The sequence below is a fragment of the Eretmochelys imbricata genome, chromosome 25 (genome assembly GCF_965152235.1).
Source record: "Eretmochelys imbricata isolate rEreImb1 chromosome 25, rEreImb1.hap1, whole genome shotgun sequence".
Lineage (NCBI taxonomy): Eukaryota > Metazoa > Chordata > Testudines > Cheloniidae > Eretmochelys > Eretmochelys imbricata.
The window spans coordinates 12569872-12588320 of NC_135596.1; the positions used below are offsets into that span (position 1 = coordinate 12569872).

The 18449-nt window shown below is 54.5% G+C and overlaps 1 protein-coding gene and 1 long non-coding RNA gene across 11 annotated transcripts in view; one reads left to right on the forward strand and one right to left on the reverse strand.

Moving 5' to 3' along the window:
• Positions 1–506: 506 nt before the first annotated feature.
• Positions 507–18449, reverse strand: part of SBNO2 (strawberry notch homolog 2) — a 126996-nt gene continuing 109053 nt past the window's right edge. For all 10 annotated transcript variants that reach the window (XM_077842129.1, XM_077842132.1, XM_077842123.1 and 7 more), the window contains 16 exons: positions 18276–18358; positions 16994–17194; positions 16086–16261; positions 15058–15189; positions 14337–14472; positions 13331–13443; positions 12417–12488; positions 11456–11564; positions 10132–10206; positions 9603–9746; positions 8617–8711; positions 7589–7681; positions 6968–7099; positions 6062–6138; positions 5458–5648; positions 507–4763 (listed from right to left, as the gene is read on the reverse strand). In XM_077842129.1, the coding sequence (XP_077698255.1) occupies positions 4135–4763; positions 5458–5648; positions 6062–6138; positions 6968–7099; positions 7589–7681; positions 8617–8711; positions 9603–9746; positions 10132–10206; positions 11456–11564; positions 12417–12488; positions 13331–13443; positions 14337–14472; positions 15058–15189; positions 16086–16261; positions 16994–17194; positions 18276–18358 (2458 nt within the window). In that variant the 3' untranslated portion in view covers positions 507–4134. The remainder of the gene's footprint in view (positions 4764–5457; positions 5649–6061; positions 6139–6967; positions 7100–7588; positions 7682–8616; positions 8712–9602; positions 9747–10131; positions 10207–11455; positions 11565–12416; positions 12489–13330; positions 13444–14336; positions 14473–15057; positions 15190–16085; positions 16262–16993; positions 17195–18275; positions 18359–18449) is intronic.
• LOC144280247 (uncharacterized) overlaps positions 10383–18449 on the forward strand; it is a 47331-nt gene continuing 39264 nt past the window's right edge. Inside the window, exon 1 of the long non-coding RNA XR_013348755.1 lies at positions 10383–10809. This is a non-coding gene — a long non-coding RNA (uncharacterized LOC144280247). The remainder of the gene's footprint in view (positions 10810–18449) is intronic.

Genomic DNA, 18449 nt, shown 5'->3' on the forward strand with positions numbered 1-18449 from the left:
GCAGCTCTAATTGTCCACTGAGCGACACTAGGGCCTCCTGCCACTAAGGCTTGGTTTGGTTTTAAGACTTGTCCACATTAGGCGATAGCAGCCCTAGGAGCTCAAGGGGAGGTAGCTTACCATCGCCTCTGGTGTTTTAAGCCCCATGTCATTTAGTCAATTGACCGCAGTAGGGCTCCCCCGTTGCTATCAGCAGTGGAGATAAATAGCGTTGTCCCCAGTGTAGACAAGGTCTTAGATCCTGGAGCTCTAGGGCTGGCTGTCATCAAGAGAGTTATCTGGGGTCAGTAACCCATGCATCAACCTGGGGAGGGTTTTTCAAAATCACGGGACACAGGGCATAAATCAAATCCACCACCAAGTCTCACCCCAAGATTTTTATAAATTTGTCCATCACCCTGGTGGTCTCCAGTTGCCTAACCTAGCTTCCAGATAGGTGAGCCTTGGGCGAGTATAAATCTAGATAGACAGAGACACACACACATACACACATACATACACAGAGCTGGAACTTACACAGATCTCATGCGTGGCTTCCTTTCCATCTTTACTGAGCAGAATGCAAAAATTATCCTTCTGATGCAAGTAGAAAATTTAGGAATTAGTCAAAGGCACATATTCTAAAAAAAAAGAATCTCTTTACATATATACATCTCAATTCATTATAAATACACACAGAAAAACAAAGGCAAACGAACAAGCGGATTAAAAAGTGCTAACAAAAAGGTGTAAGGAAGGGAAAAGGATTCATTTAAAAAAATACATACAATCAGTAGGACAACTGCATAATAATTTAGTTAAAAGATACTGTTACATATTATTAACCCTGACAAAAACACAGGATCAGGCAGGGGAAGTATTTTCTTGAAGGTGCCCTGTCTTTTTCAGAGATTGGGAGAGAAAAATTGCATATATCTTAGAATTAAAACAGCAATAAAACAACCACATAAAACTCCAGGTCATATTTTTTGTGGGGGACCCACTGGTGGGGGTGGTTAGAAAGAGAGCACCTGATGATTATTCCTGAGTTTACGCCTGTTTGAAATTGGTTTTCTTGGTGTGTTTTTTAACTTTTGCTGAGAGTTTGACAGTTGCCCAAATGAATGAGACAGAAATTAAATAAGGACTCAGGGGCTCCAAGGAAATAAAAGATTTTCAAAGATTCTCTCTGAGTGTCGTGAATCCAGGGAGCATTATAAATAGAGTGGGGGAGTGTATTCGATAGAACCAGGGAGGGGCCTGCCTAGGACTGGAAAAGGGATGTTCTCTGTGATCACAAGAAAGGGGCATCTTTGCTGTCTGCCTACAAGAGGACAGCAGGGCGGAATTGCCCCTTCCTTGGCAATTTGGGTGAATGCACGAGCGGAACGAGACGGGCAGGACTCTTGTGCACACGCAGCACAATGCAGGGCTCTCCAGCAGCTCAGCGCAGAGGTGGGTTAGTGCAATTAGGTGATAAACTAGGAACAAAAGTAAAGAGATTCCTGGGGGTTGGAAATGCACTATCTGGACAGCGCACCAACAGGGATAGGAGCATCCCTGCCCAAACAGTGGATCATGTCATCTGGACTTCACAGTCTGGGCTTCCAGTTTCAGGGGGGATTTTTTCTGATCTTTGGTGTTTAGTCGGAGGCAAGGGGGCATAGAGGATATTTAGAATTCTACTCAGAACTGGCCCCTGCAAAGCCCCCCCATCTCCAGGGAAGTGGGGGAATGGCAGGGCCTGCCCAGCACATTATGGGCACTGCTGCAATCTAAATAATAAACCTCCTCCTCCTTCCTGGCCAGGGAGATGCAAAGGGTGTAAAAAGACACAAGACCCCAGAATGAAGGACCGGAGACCACACCTGGACTGGCCTAGAAAGTGGGAACTAGAATGTGCAGGGTGAGGAGGGGGAGTGAAGTGGGAAGAGAAGGAGACCATGGTCCACTGGCTTGGGAGACTAGGTGCTTCCCTGTCCCCCAGGTAGGATGTGCTACCAAGCCTTTGCACCGGGTTACAGAGTTCACAGCACTTTAGAAAGGTAGGGAAATATCACTTCCCTGTGTTACAGAAGGGGAAACTGAGTCACATGGGGCAGCAGCTGGTTGCTAAACTCGTCAGTGAGACAGATGAGGTGACAATCTCCAAAATCTCCACATGTGGCTGGGGCTCTCTCCACAGGGGGTGAGAACGCCCCACTCCACCATTAACTCCTCTTACAGCTTTGGGCAGATCCCACTGACTGCCCTGCTCCAGCAGATCTGCCCCTGCCATGCCCCCCAGGGACTTGCTGTGTCTGATAAGAACTAGCCAAGGAAAGGTGTGTGATAGGCAATGGGAGCTCTGCCTGCTAAAGGGGCATCACCAGTCACTGGGGTCACACCTCCTCCCCTCCGTAATGCCTGGCATGCTCCAAGAAATGCCAGGACGACGACTCAGTAAAAGGAGGCTGAGGCAGCGAGAGGAGGGTGACAGCGCAGCCGGCAACAAAAATCTTTGCCCGAGTAAAGACAGAGCTGCCCAAGTCAGAGCTCCCGTGAAGCAGGTGCACGGCCCTAGGAGCAGTGTCGCTGTCGAGGTGCTGTGTGGCTCTCCGTTTGGATTGCATATGTTCTGTGTAAAGCCAGCAGCCCCGCTGCAGCACAAAGCCTAGCAAGCTACTGGTCCAACAGGCCTTAGTGCTTCTGCTCAGGGCTACTGCTGGTGGGCGGAGCAAGGTGTGGCTTGCCCTGGAGAGACTACGGGGGTGTTCTGCTTAGGTTGGCTAAGCAGGAGTTTGCTCTTTGGTATTCAAAGTGGAGCCGGCTGTAACAGCTGAGCACAAACACAGCTGGTGCATGGCCCTGGATCGCTTGCCATTTACTCTTCCCTGCCAGTGGGTCTCAATGGGGCAGCCACTGAAATCAACAGTGGCCTGTGCTGGAGGTTTAAGATCCAGACATGGGGCCCCTCCTGCTTTCCCAGACTCAGGCCTGGCCCCGCCAGCCAGCTGCGAACGAGCCCATTGGAACAGTACTAGCCAGCTGGCTCCAGGAGAGAATGCCACAGGGAGCAAACTTGGAAAGCGCGGCCACGCTGCAGCTGTCACCATCACGAGGAGCCCCGGGGCTGAGTGTGCAGCCTGGCCATCAGGCAGAAGAGGATGATGGGGAGGAAGGCTGGCCAGGGGCGAAGGAGTTCATTGCTGAATACTGATAAAGTGGGCACGTTAGTGCAGAAGAGTTGTTCCCCATCCCATTGGGGAAGTCAGGGCAGCCCAACGCATGTCAGTTTCCCCTCCCGAGAGAAAGGGGTGGCTGGACTAACTGGAGAGCAGAGAGCGAGCACATGACCTGCAGTCAGATGGATGTCTCCTCAGCTGGCCCCACCCAATCCTACATAGATGGATGCTTTAGCTCCATGGTTCCCAGCCTGCACTGGGACTTCTGTCATTCCCCCCTCGGTCCCTGTCTCTGTATTAGTCCCAGGTGCCTGCCCCCCATTCCCTCAAGAATCTGGTGTTTCGAGTGGCATCAAGCTCCAGGACTGGGATGGAAGAGCCCAAGTGTGAGGCTGGCTCCAGGTGACCCAGCCAAGCTTTGGTAACTCACTCAGCTGCCCACAGCGGCTGGGAATCATGGCTTTCGCCATCACGCACGCTCTGGTAACAGGATCGCTTTGGGGCTTAGAACGTTTCCGTCTGTGGACACTGCAGTTAGCAGCTGCTGCACACTCCCCTGGAAGGGACGGAATCCCGGCCTTTCAACTCAATAGTCGGTGTGGAGATGGGTGTGGGGAGGGGCTGGGGCAGTCAGTGGCTCTCCTCTCTGTCCTACCTGGGCACTGTTGTTTGAGCAGGTCCGTCCCCCAGCAGAGGACATGGGTCCCGATCAGCTGAGCTCTGTGATAAAAGCACTTTGCCATCCCCCCTTTATACACACGATATGTACAACTCTATACATGTGTGGCTGTATATTATATATAAATAAACTTTGCTGTAAGGAATACGCGATCCCCCCTGCCCCCCAACTGACACACGCGGGTCATTGCAAAGCAATACAAGAGCCTGGGCTCCCTCCACTCCAGCCCTTCTGCCAAACGATGGCAGGCGAGAGGCTCGGGAGGGGCACGGTGCCTGTGTCTGAGCTCCGCCCTGGCCCTCAGCTGGCCCCTCAGAAGTGTTCAAAGGGACTGGTGAACTGGATGACGCTCTGGCGCTCCTGGGAGAGCGTGTTGTCCTGAGGGGCCACGTACAGCGTCCTCAGCATGTCCTCCAGCACCTCCTTGAAATTGATGCTCTCCTGCTGGGCTAAGTCTTCCGGTGGCAGCTGCTGCGGCAGTGTCTGCAGGTGGTCGGGATGGGGGAGAGGCAAGTGGTTGTGCGGGGGTGGGTTGAGAGGCACGGTCCCCGCCAGGGCTGGGACCGGGCTTTCTAAGACAGGAGGAAGGCTGAAAGGCAAGGGCATCCTGTGCTGCTGGTGTGGCTGGAGAACAGGCTCCGGTGGGAAGTGTAAAGCACCCAGGGGGTCGGGCTGCAAGGCCAGGTTGGAGAGGCTGTCGCTGGGAGGGCTGTAGGTCAAGTCCAGGATCTCGTCCTGGTGCAGGGAGTGTCTGGGCAGGGGGAGCCTGGCCACAGGCTGGCAGAGGTCATGGGGCTGCTGCAGGACATGCTGTGGCATGGAGTATGGCAGGCTCCGGTCCTGGGCCAGAAGGGCCCGGTTATGCTTCTGCTTCACATTCTCGTCCATCTGCTTCAGCTCCTCCCGCACCCTATGGACGCAGCTCTCGGGGATCTTTATCCCTGGGAGATGGAACATGCTGTGTCAGCCCCCAAAGCACATGAGCTCCTGGGAGGGGAGAGGTGAGGGGCCCTGGGAGTGGGACCCAGTGTCTGGGCTAATCGCATCCCTCAGCCCCTCCTCTGCAAGGCTGCCAGTTTCACTGCCTACACCACAAGCTGCATCCCCACGGCTCTGCAGTCCCTCCCAGGAACGGGCTGCACCTAGGCTTGGCAGCAGTGTAGAGAGCAGGAGGTCCACAGCCGGGTTCCCAGACTGCGTTAGTGTGACGGCATCAGTAGTCCCTGCAGTGAAGGGTGCCAGGGGGCAGGAGTGTAGTGGGGCTGCACTGCCTTCACACCCAGACCGGGCAGCCCAGACCCGAGCAGAGGATGCACCATGCCTGGGTCACGCCCAAATGCTGGGCTAACTCCCCCTACCCGCAAGGGACACAGATCCCCAGCTCCATGTCAAGGCCTGGCCCAGAGCACGCAAAGCGAATGGGCCGTCAGTTACATGCTTCTCCTGCTCTCATCCCACAGGATCTCCTTAATCACAGAACTGCCCGGACAGGAGAGAGACGTGCAGAGCCCTGCTTGGGAAAGGAAGGGAATTCCTGAACCCTACCATGCCCCCTCCCCCCGGAACACAGCACGCAGCTCCCTTCCCCTTCCCTGCCGCCACAGCGCCGCCCAGCACGCTGACCCCTGCACTCACCGACTTGTTTTTTCTTCTCCTTGGTCTTGAGGCGGACGATCTGCAGGTAGCTGGTGTTGGTGATGTCTGACATGATGCTGGCGATCCTGCTCCAGACCCGCAGCAGCGCTCCGCACAGCATGTAGTAACGGCGCAAGCGCATGCCCTGGAAACACTCCTTTCCCTCTTGGATTAGTTTGCAGGTTCTGTTCCTTCAGGTTTGCAGAGGAAGAGAACAAGAGTTACCAGCAGCCCCTGCCCCTGGGAAGAGCCCCTCCCTTCCCCCGGCTTGTTGGGGGTTGGGAGTGAGTGGAAGAAGAATGCCCCTCTCCCCCACAGGTGGCTGACCCCAGAGGCAGGGCAGCAGGGGGCTAGCTCCTGCAGGATTAGTGGGGACCACTGGGACAGGTCGGGCAAAGCCACTCACAGAAGGAGCAGGGTCTCACAGAGCTGCAGTCTGCCCCCAGGCAGCCAACACTCAGTGCAGCTCCACAGCCAGGGCAGTGAAGACCCTTTAATGCAGAGCCAGAGACAGCAGCAGCTACCCCTGTTCAGACAGGGCTCTGAGTTTCCCCAGCAGGGAGCCCAGAGTAGGCCAGGCCCTCTGGCACTGGGCATCACTTACCAGACAGCATGGTTACAGTTCGTGAAGGAGAAGAGGTAGCTGCTCTCCCAATGCTCCTTGGCTTCCTCGGGCAGCACCTGCAAGGGACACAGCCAGAGGCAAACTAGACTTTTCCACTCTCCTCAGGATGGTGGAGGGCTAAGGCCAAGCACTGGGAGTCAGGACACCTGGGTTCTATCCCCAGCTCTGCCAGACGTGAGGGGACTTTGGGCAAGTCACGGCACCCATGTGCCTCAGTCTCCCCAGCTGTAAATTGGGAACAGCGATTCCTGCCAGGAGTGCCGAGAGGCTCCACTGATCAGTGTGCATGGCACGCGGAGGTGCTCACATGGCAGCTAGACAAGGGCAAGCATGGAAGGAAGTGATTTTCCTTTTTGGCCTGTGCTGACGACAGTGTTAGCCTTTGAACACAAGGGAGCAAACAACTGGACACACACTGCCAGGCAGGGAGCAGAGCACTGATCTGTCGAGTCTGATACTCTGCGTCCAGCCCTGGCAAAGGGCAGCCATGCACTCTGAGACCCTCATACCAGCACTCCTCTCCAGGTGCCTGCCGTATCCCTCCTGAGTGTCAGTGTTGGGTCTCAAGAACACTGACCTGCTGAACACTCAGATGGACGTGTCACAGCTCAGCCCCACTCTGGCTCCGGGGGGAGATTTGCTGCGCTTGTCTCTGGGAAGGCAGAGCCCATCCCTGCATCTGCGCCTATAGAACCATGCACCAAAGGAGCGTTCAGCCCCAAGGACTCTCCCTCTGTCCCATCTGCGGTTGAGTCACAGTTTCCTTGATCAGCTGCAATTCCCATGCTGCAGAGGGCAGCCGGGGCACAGGTAGTGTTCCTCCCGCTCAGCCTTGCGGGGGATGGAGGGGAAGGGCAGCAGTTGGTTCCTGGGGTTCCCACCTACCTGGCGGTACTTCTTGAAGAGGCTGTCAAGGCTTTCGGGCTGGCTCTGCTTGCCGATGTTGGGCTTGTAGAGGATGAAGTTCTTCCCGCGGCCCTGCTCCGCCAGCAGGCAGGTGTATTTACAGCCCCGTGTCTGTGGGCACAAGGTGCACAGTTACACTTGTGTACGCCATGGGTGGATTGGACATGGTGCCTCCCCAGAAGGGCCACGCTTCCAGTGTGTCTCTGCACCCCTGCTTCCGAGAGCGGGGTGGCTGATGGGGATGCTGGCTCTGCAGTGGCCATACACTGGGGGCAGGGGAATTCCAGCCTGCACCCTCCCCCATTCACTCCTCCTGCTGTGAGCTGGGCTTGCTCCATGGCGGGGAATGCACTGGCTGAGCTGAGATGGCTTGTTTTTTGTTACAATCTCCACCCTCGGCCATTTGAAGTCAACCCCCCTCCCGCACTGGGTGAAATGAAACATAAGCTCCTCAGAAGCTTTTCTGGGCTCCTGGTGACCGGTCAGCAAGGGATCAATTGTGGCCGCTGGCCTCTCACTGACTGCCGGCAACCAGACACCCCCGTTGGAGCCCATCTCAGACCTGTGGGGCAGCAGCCCTGGTGGCCCTGGGGAGTTCACCTTGTGGGAGAGGTAGAAGCCGTCGTAGGTGCCTGTTAGTTTGAGCGATTTCTCGTAAGCCTCCTCCCACTTCAGGCCTCTGTCGACGCTGATCTAACAGGACAAATGAGAGCCTCCTGTTTTATGGATGGCAGGTGTCGGAGTGTCCCCTTCACTCACATTCACTCTCTCTCACCCCCCACCTCCACCCTCCTCTGTGCCCTAAAGATGAGCAGCACCAGCTTCCAAGGGGCCAGAGCCAGAGTACGCCTGGTCCACGTGAGCCTGTGGCTCCTGCTGCCTCTCCTCCCACCAGAGCAGCTGTGGTCTGTGGTCGTGCGTGCTGGGTGGGTGCCTAGTCCCAGCTGCTAAATTGCAGCCAGTGCTTCCCTGGGGTGACTCTACCATGGAAGCAATTGCTATCGTTGTCATGGGAATGATGAGAGACAGGAAGTGGGGCGAATGCAGGGTCTGTGTAAAGGTGAGTGGGTGGGCACAGCGCTACCGAGATCTCTGCCAAGACATGCCCCATGGGATGGGAGTGTCCGGGAAGTGCCGGGCTGGAGACCCAGCAAGAACACCTGCCAGCTCGCTCAGCTCAGGGAACTGGGGCTGGCCAAGGTGCCTCCTGTGCCCAGACAGGGAAGAGAACCCTTTGGCTGCTGACGTACCCGTGTGCTAGGATGGAGGTGAGCTGACTGGCTGGTGCGAACAAAGCCAGCTTTGGTGTGACTTTGTCCCCTCCAGGCCACCCTCTCAGTCTCGCTCTCCACTTGAGCTCTCTGAGGCAGGGACTCTCCTTGGCTCCTGTCTACAGCACCTAGCACAGGAGGCCCTGATTCCTGATTGGGGCCTCCCAGCACCACTTCAATACCAGTGTGCGGGACACAGTCTCCTTCCCATGGCTACACAGCCTACACCTGGACAAGGAGGACCAAGATCCAGGCCAGGAACAGCAGCTGAAGCGAGGGCTGCCCAAGAGCGGCTTTGTGCTCCGGGTACCCATGGACGGGGCTGCCCTGGCAGAGACCTTACCTAGCCCCACTTACCTTGTAGAACACCACCTGCCCGTCCTGGGGATGTCCCGGGGTCAGGAAAACCTCCTTGCTCTCCTCGTAAATCTCATCCACGCCGGGAGCTAAGTCTGTGGAGGCAGCAGAAAGAAACAGCCCTTAGATCTCTGGTGAGTGGCAGAGCTCCACGTCACAGCCTGGCCACATCCCCAGGCCACCTCCATTTACTGCTGGGGTTCCCAGCCCTGCCCACTGGGCGCCCTGCACTGGTTCAACCAACCCTTATGGTGCAACAACTCCTTCACATTCATTGCAGGGCAGGGGATCAGGCAGGGGCCCTGCAGCTGGGGGGGCGGAGGGTTATTAGGGGAAGATGAGAGTCCCTAATCCCTCAGGCCCCTCAGCTGCACTGCAGCCTGCTCTTCTCTTGGGGTTTGTCCTGCTGTACAAAACCCACCAAGGTCTGGGCATCAGAGCGGCCTGGGGCTTCAACCTGGGGATGCCGTTCCCCCCAAGCCCATCCTGAGCATCCTTCCTGTGAGAGAGCACACAGCGCAGGCTTATCACTAGCCAGGGCCCCCCACCTTCCTTGTGTGTGGCGGGGGCACAGAGTTCTTCAGAGCGCTGCATCCTTCCCCTGGATTAGCCAGTGGAGTCACGGCACTAACATCTTCTCCCAGCATCCCACCTCATAGGCTGAGGCATAGGGGCAAGCTCCCAGCACTCGAAAGCCTAGGTGGGGGAAAGAGGCTAGGGTTCGAATCCTGCTCCCCCAGTAAGTGCTCACATAGCATGGAAGGGCACCGGCCTTTCTAGGTCTGAGCGCCCAGCCGGGGGCAGGGTCACCAGAGTGTGAAGCCCAGACCAGGCAGCCTGGTCACACCCAGCTTCTGGCACAGAAAGCCACTGGCCACTGAAGTGACTGGGTTTGAAGAGTGCGGCAACGGGGGATGGTCAGCTGGGGACATGACACCAGTTGGCTCCCAGCAGAGAGGAGTTTTCCCCCCTCTCCCTTCTCCCACCTAAGATGCCCATGTCGTATTTGCCCTCCTTCTTGTCCTTCTCAATCAGGTGGTCGAAGGTGTCGGTGAAGTACTGGAAGAGCATGTTCTGCTTGTGCACCTCCAGGCCCAGGATGCGGTTCAGGAACTTGGTTATGGAGCAGTCTGCAACAGTAATGGAGCGCGCAGCTCAGTGACTCTGAGCAGCTCAGTGACAACTCCCCACCACCACCCCAGAGAGCAGGGGAGCATCTCTGCTTTCTCCAGGAGAGCAGGCAGGGCGACCCATTGAAAGCCAACACTGCCTGGGCCCCCAGAGCTTGGCTGGTAGTCGGGCTGGGCCCTGCAGACCAAGGACTGGGAAAGATGCTCGGCTTCTGCTGGCCAAGCACCTGCAGAGCTTCCCTCTGGCTTCCCAAGTGCCGTGTCCCGCGTCGGCTACAGGGCAAGTCTGACGTGGGCCAGGAGGACAGCAGCGAACGTGTGCTATGGTTACTGCATCTCTTAGCCTGCTCCTCCGCGGGGCGGGGAGGAAAGATTCCAGGCTTACCCTTCTCCACTGACACGTAGCCGTATTTCATCTCCTTGCAGCAGATCCCGACGGAGATGAGACCTTGTTTCATTTCTAGAATGACAGAAGGGGAAGCATGTGCCTTGAAGGTTGTGAGCTGTCATGTTGCCTCCACCCCAATGCCATGAAGCCCCTTATCTCAGCAGTCCTGCTGCAGGGCTGCTCCCCCTGCTTGCTGAGATGGCCACTCCCCCAACGACAGAGAGGGCTATCTCCTGGCAAAGCCTTACTGAAGTAAGGTGAAGTAGCTTTCGAGTCCCTTGTATTAAAAATGTGACACTGATGTATTACGGTGGGACTGTGTGTAACTTCTCCAGGGGGAGCTGTGACCGAGGTAAACCCTGGGAAGTGTCAGGAGCGTCAAAGGATTATTGGAAACAAATGTGCCAGACCAGAATGAAGTGTGGGGACAACCAAGCAACACGGGTTTCCCACCCCCTGGCTGTGCAAAAGCCTGGCTGTTTTGACGCTTCACCCGAGGAGACAGCCATTGTCCGCAGATCACCTGTTACATGAGGACAAGATCAAAGGCTCAAGCCACATAAAGGAACAGATTGATCTGCACAATCTGCGTGCTTGTTCCGAGCTAACAGCTGTTATGGACTTGAAAATCCCGTGTGGGGCTGGAAGGACTGACTCCTACCAGTGGGAGCTGGGGTAAGCCCATTAGCAGGCGTGCAAGTTCTTTTACCACGTTAATGATTTTATCTGTTGTGCTTTCACCTTGAGGATAAATGTGCTTGCTCAGAAAGGGCGAGGTGGTATTTGCTAATCATTACGCTGTTTATAGCCTCTCTGGGGAAGGCAAAGCAGGCCTGCCTAGGCAGTCCGACTTGCTGGGGAATTCACAGTGTAGGCAGGAACCTATGAAGCCTGGACATACCTCAGTCAGGAGGGAGAAAGGCACGAGTCTCTACCCAAGAGAGGTAGCAGCCAGGAATCTAAAACGGGTGCCTTTACTGGACCATGAAGGGGAAATACAGGTGCAGTTGCCCTGAACTGTGACACTCCAGTAAGAAAAGATCCCACCTCTGCTTTCTTCCACGCCTGGGGAGGGACACTGCCACTTGGCTCACCCCACTGCCTCACTTACCATAGAGTGCTGTCCCTCTCTCCGCCTCGGTCTCTAGCTGTCCACGCCAGCCTCCTGTTGGCCCCTTTGGTGCCTTCTCCCCCCAGGACGAGGGCAATGAATGGCTCCGCGTGCCCGCTCCAGCTTTCCTGGCAGTGATTTATCCCTACCACACACTAACTGAGCCAGCAAGAAGCACTTGCAAGTAGAAACCCCAGCTAATGTTCTCACCTTGAAAAAATTCAGCCTCTCGTTCCTGGTAATACTTGGGCAGAGGCACTTTGCTCTTAGTCTGGTTGAGGATGGTGGTGAGGACCCTGTCTAGCGCTCTGGTCCCATACTGTGGAAAGGAGAGAACAGTCACATGGGGGTGGGGAGCAGTTCTGTCCTCTGATCTCACTACACACTTTAGGGGTGGAGAAGGGATCTGGGATGCTGCTTTCCCCAGCAATGGATGGGAAGCATGTAGACATCCTAGCAGATGCTGAAGTAGATGCAGCCACCAGAGGCATGTCCATCAAGAACCTGATGGATAACTAATGTGTTCGGGTACAGACCCAAGTCAGGTAGCTGGTCTCACCCATGAGTCTTCTTCCAGCCCTATGAAAGGCAACGCCTAAGCACAGGAGGGAGAGGCAGTGTGCCCTAGTGGATGGGGCACTGGACTGGGACTCAGGTGACCTGGGTTTTCTTCCTAGATCTGGTTTGCTGGGTGAACTTCGGCAAGTCACCCCCTCTATGTGTCTCAGTTTCCCCACCTGTAAAATGGGGATAATAGTGACCTCCCTTGGAGATCTGCTGATGAAAAGTGTTACATAAGAGCTGGGTATTACTATTATTGGGAGCTTGGGAGGTCCTGGCCCTAACCCAAATTCCCTTTGTGCACGTAGGCAAGTCATGCAGCATCTCTGCCTCAGTTGCCCTGTACTTAAGACCAGGGTGCACCTCTCTCCTTCCTGCAGGGTGTTACAAGGCTCGAGGTCTCGAAAGCTCTCTTATTATGCTCTCCGTACGTTTGTATTTTGTGCCAAAACCAAGAGCTTTGTTCCCAGTGCTCACAAGACCAGATCCCTAACCTGCCATGATTCGTGAGCCCCAGCACTGGCTCTTCGCCATGCTCAGAGTCCTACCAAAGGGGTGTACTGGTTATTTTAAGCTTGCTAAACAACCATGCAGAATTGCTAATGGTCACCTTATTCTCAAAGTTGTACTTGCTGAGGTCCCTGGATTCAGTGGCTCTTCTATCTCCGTGAGTTAAGGCACCCTAGAAGAAGAGACAAAGCACAAAGCTGTTCAGAAAGGTTTGGGGAGAGACTCACGGGGAAAAGCAACTGCATCCATAACAAAGCTCAGTTAACCCCTGATTAAAGACTGACTCCTAAGGTGACCCCATGTCAGAGGGCTGAATCTGATCAGCCTCAACTGCATGTGCGGGGATTGTTGGAGATTGTCACCAGCCAGCTCTGGTGTCTGGAAAATGCCACTTTTCTTCCGGATACCTGAGGCACCATGTGCCACACGGCTGGCGAATGAGACATGATGTTCAACCTAAACACAGTGATTAGATTACATGCCACCTATATTTTCATATATAGGTTTTTCCCTTAATTTGAGTCGTTGGAAATAATCAGGGAGGGATGGTTTAAAAGTAGCGCAAGTTTCACCAGAAGTCTGTACAAAGAAATGCTACGGGCAGACAGCGAGGTGCTGGTATATTAACACTCAGAGATACTCATGGATTCATTAAAAATGATGAAACACTGAACCGAGGCAACGATAGTTTAGGGTCATTAGAGAGCCTATTTCTTTCCTGGAAAAGAATGGGTGTTAACTCCTGCCTGTTGGGAAATTCCAACATCCCGACTTACATCCCTCCCCGAAATTCCCCTGACATCCCAATTACGTAGAGTATTCTTCACTTCCTGTTCTGCAGGCTGTTAAACAGCTTCCTCGTTTTGCAGCAGAGGTGGCTGCACATCAGCCGAGGGTGACGCAATCTCTCATCTGAGTTCTATTTGGGACAAGAGGTGCCCCAGAAGCAGAGTCACTCGGCAATGTTCAGAGACAGCATGGGTTTTATTTCTAGCCACCCTCCGGGGCACTTACGAGGCTCTCCAAGCGTTTGGCAACAATGGACGCGAACCTCCTCTCCCCCGCCAGCTCAGAGATAAGGAAGACGTACTCCGGAGCAGAGACCTGGTTCGATCGGTGGGTTCGACCTGGAGAGAGATGTGGGTACAAAGGGGGTGAATGATGTGGAATCTGACACGAGCATGGGGAACAGCTGCTGAGAAGGAAGTGGGGAACGCAGACAGACTAAAGCAGCTTCCCTTAGAGCACCTACCAGCTTTGAAACAAATCCAACGCTTCTCTTCTGGGGAGTAGGGACATAGTTTCTCTCATCGGCTTTGTGCTGCCAGACCTTCCCACCTGGCACTGCCAGAGCAGGGCTGCTGCCCTGACCTCTCCAGGATCACAGCCGGTTGGCCAGTCACAAAATCACTCCAGGTTTAAAGTGGAGCTGTACATTCATTTCCTCTGCTGCTCTTGTGATGAGAGGCTGGCTTCACCCCAGGCTCAGAGCATGGTCGGGTGCCAAGCTAGCTTCACACACACAGCTCTGCCAATGCATCCCAATCCTGGATGCACCATGAGATGACACTCCAGTCCAGCCCCTCATTTCCCCCTAGTTATTCCAGTCTGGAGACTTTCAAAGGTTCTGTGCCATTGACAAGTATCCCCTAGGCACCAAGATGGGCCCCAGAACAGCATCTGCGGGGAGCAGCTCAGCGTTCTGCTCCCACAGATAAGCTACCCCTCCCCCTTTATCAACTACACCCCACCCCAACCCCAAGGCAGCGATGCACCTTTCCCTGAAGGAAAGTTGATCACTGCTGCCTCGTGCCTGGACTGGCCTCCTGGCAGGCTGCATGAGCCCCATGTTTCTGGAGCTAGCCCTTTGTGCCACTGAACACAACTGGGCTCCCTGTGGCTCCAGAACAAGGCCAGGCGGGTGTTTCGTTTGCAGGGCGGCTAGAAAATCACAGGGCAGAACTATACCCTGTAGCCACTGAGCAGAGGGAGAAAGTGACTGAGAATGTTCGGCGCTCACCGAACTGCTGTATGGCTCGGTCTGCACTCCAGGGCAGTTCCAGTGTCATGTGGACCCGGCGCTTCTGGTTCCTCACCCGCCTGTCTGCTTGGAGAGAGATCCCTGAGCTGGAGGCCTCGGAGATTATTGCTACAAGCTAAGAGAGACACAGCAGGAGTTAGGAGATGCAATGGTATTCCCAGAGATCTGGGAGAACTGCTACATGGAAAGCATTCAGGGACAGGCCCAGAGAAAACCCAGGATACAGTTCGTCCTGATCCACTGAGGGCCCCCTGCCTCCGTGTCACTTCCCAGCAGGTCAAGTATGCCCAATTCATATTTGTTTTATGTGCCTGAAGGATTGGCACAGCTGTCTAGTGCTCTGCCCTACTCATGTGAGAGATCTGTATCCTTGGCCTCCATCCTAGGTCCAGCAGGGTGTTCAGACTCTGGGGCAGGCAATCCCACAGGACACTCTGCAGTGCCCCCTCTGGCCACTGCAAGAGCAGCATTTCTAGGTTCTACTGTCATGCCCAGCTCTCCTCTGGAAAGCAAATGGTCAAGTGCCAGGCTTCCAGGGTGAAGCACAAAGGGACTGACAGAGACAGGCGCACACATCTGGGGCAAGCCAGTGACTGCAAGGTCCATCATGCGTCTGGGGTAGCTGCCCACAAGCACTATGCCAGTCCACATCTTCTCAAGTGTGCAGCTGCAGGGGTCTCTGGTTCAGAGCCTCACTCACCTTTTCCCCACTCATAAAACGCTCCTTCTCCTTCAGGTTGACGTGGTCTATGGAGAGGCCCTGCTCAGCCCGGGACTCATACATGATGGAGCCGTCAGGTCTGCTCACCACCCGGCCTTTCCGGCCAGTCATCTACATGGCCCGCCAGGGAAGAAACAGGTCATTAATGAGACAGACAGACAGAGTGGGGGCGCAAGGGTGAAATGGAGCATCTGGGAAGTAAATATAAAGGTAGACACCTGGGCAGGGGTCTATACTGGCCAGACCTGGAGCAATAAACTGCTTCCAGAGGGAATTTTTGCCCTGGACACTATATTTTACAATTAGGGAAACTGAGGCAGTGAAGTAACTAGTCCAAGGTCACAGTAAGGAAGTGCCAAGAGCACAGTAAATAAGTAGTAGGAAGGTCTAGCCAGTCCTGGGTTGGAAAGAAGGGGGTTACAACCCAGCGCCTCAAGATGAGGAAGATAATGCAAAAAGCATAAAGGGGGGGCATCCCTCAGGGAGCTCCTGCTACCTCGCCATCACACACTGGATAGGTACTGTCAGGAACTAAGGCCATGTCTACACTAGAGACCTTATAGCACCACAGCTGTACCAATGCAGCTGCGTTGCTGTAAGATCACCCGTGAAGCCGCCCTACACCGACAGGAGAGAACTCTCCTGTCGACATAATTTAACCACCTTCAACGAGCAGCCGCAGCTATGTCGGCAGGAGAGCTGTGGACACGAGCGCTTCTGTCGGCGAAACTGATGTCGCTCAAGTGGGTATTTTTTTCACACCCGAGTGACGTAAGTTTTGCCAACGTAAATAGTAGCGTAGACATGGCCTTAGTCTACAGGAGCGCCAATGTTAGCCAAAGGCTGCCCACTCAGATGTGAACCACAGAGCCTAGATGTGCCCGTGGGGCTGGGAGCCCAACTCTATCTCTCCAAGGGCTGGCATTAGAGCACCCTCTAGTGGTCAGAGCCACAAACAGCAGGTTGAGCTGCTGAGCCCAACGCCAGGCAACCATAATATGACATACCTCTGCCACGTACTCTGGGCCCCCAAAGTGATTTATCAGCTCATCCAAGGTATTGAGAGGTAGCTCTTTGCCCAGTGCTTTTACTTTTGATAGGAGGTCCTGTTTCATTTTCTCCACATGTTCTAGCACTCCCGGGCCATGCACATCCTTCTGGGACCCTGGAAAGTGCAAACTGCCTGCAATGTGGAAAGGCAGGTGCTTAGAATCCAGCCAGGAGATGGCAAGGAACTCAACAGCCACAGAGCTCAGGACCAGCGTGAAGAAGAACCCTAGAGTGACCCAGATTGAAGCTCAAGAGGGGAGGGGTCTGATTCAGAGAGCAAGGACTGCTGCTGGATGTTGTTGTGGAGTGTGCAGGACAGATTTCTCATGCCGGCTGGTATTCCACACTCCACTCCACCCCACCTCCCAAGTCTGACCACAACTAGGTATAAATCAGCTACAAGCCAATCATTCTATTATACAAACGTCAATTTGCTCCTAATGCGGGAATCGGGGGTCCCCCACTTGGGCAGTGCAGGATAGCCAAGCAAGTCTGCGTTAGCCTGGAACAACATGGAGGGTAGGAAGTCTGCAGGTATCATTTCCTCAACCTCCCTAAAGAGATTCAAGGAATGGCTCTGAGCTGGTGGGTGCGACAGCCGGCCAATCCCTGCCAAGGAAGCACGGCCACTCCCATACATAACAGGACCCTCACTGTCCCCGGGGAGACACCTGGAGAGGCGCCTCTGTATCAGAACTTCAACGCTGCTGTCCCACGTAGGGTGCTAAGCAAAGCCAGGGTCAGATCCTTTCGGAATGTTATTCTGCACATGTACGGGACCAGGATAAGCCCAGACACTTGTCCCCTGACCTTCCGCAAATGCCTGGCTTGTCCCTGGCCTGGGAAGGGATTAACCCCAGCTTACCTCTGTCTTCAGATGCAAAGCCATTGTAGGTGTGTTCAACAAAGATGACGTCGTCATTGTCGAACAGGGACTCCGGGGAGGAGTTGAAGTCGCTGTCCAGCCCTACCTCCGAATCAGTGCTGCTGTCGTCGCTGATCTTGATCACGCCCGCCATGTCGTACATTCCTTTCAGCACCTTCGCACAGCGGCCTTTCTGCTTCCCTGTGAGGGAGAGCGAGCCACATCAGCAGGGGGGGAGAGTGCCCAAGGGGCAGGTCAGCACAGAACAGCAAGCACTGGCTCAGAGAATGGAGGATAGGTCACAGGGGAGCTGAGGTTGCCCCAAGCGAAAGGCAGATCAGAGAGGCAGACGTTTGGGCATGGGGGGAAAAAGAGAGAGAGGAAGAACGAGCCAGTCTTTTACCAGGGCTGAAGACGGCCACATGGCAATGTGCAAACTGCACCTTGCTCTCACCTGGCCATGCAGCTACTTTCCTCTTCTCCCCTTGTGGGGAAAGAACCCACAGGCTCAGCTATCCCTAAAGGAAAATCTTTAGGCAAAGAGAGGGGCTGGTGCATTAGTGTTTCAGGAAGGAAAACCAGTCGCATCAGGACTGAATTCCCAGCACAGTGAAAATGCCCCAGCCATGCAAGATATTACAGATCTGTCTGTCTCAGCTGGCAGAGAACCCCAGCAGTTTGCCAGGGCAATCTCTGTAAATCAGTCTTTACCACTCTCTCCTCTTCCCCCTTTTGCCATATCCCACTTCCCAGGTGTAACCACGGGCATGAGAGCTAGGGTCCAACCTTCTTGCAAAGGAACCCAGCACAGAGGGAACACAGGTTGTACAGGAGACAGTTCTTACCTGCAGCTGCATCCAGGAATAGGGTAGATTACTGAGTATTTTCCAGGGCACCTGCCACCCTATATGTAAGGGGTAGAGGAGAAAAACCCCTTGCTGCAAGAGGGCCTCAGATATGCAGCTGGGAGTCTAGCAAAATCTGCCTGTCAGTCTAGCAGTCTGCACTGCAGGGGGAAAGGGGCATGGCTACTGGGCAATCCCAGGGGCTAGGAAGTGATTTGGTGGAAGGGAGGTGAGTTGTGGGGGAAAAAGATGACATGGAGAGCTGCAACTAGCGACATGCCTAGGGTGAGAGACTGTAGCAAGGGATCTAAGGGAGGGCAAACCCAAACCCAGGCAAAGCATGAAGTGGGGAAGGGAACAGGAGATGAAAAGGCTGATAGCTGGGGCGAGGCGGAAAGGCAGGAGGTCAGACGTTGGGCGGTGGAAGGTGGTCTTACGTTTTCTTTTAATGCCAGTTCCTTTTTCTCTCTTTCTTTTGGTTGAAGGAAAGTGCTTCTGAATTAGTGATAGAAAGACGCCTCTGAAAGTAAGATGCAAAATTTATTCTAGCTACCAGGAGTAGGAACATCTACTGGTTATAATGTATCAATGGGTATTTAGGAGATCGATAT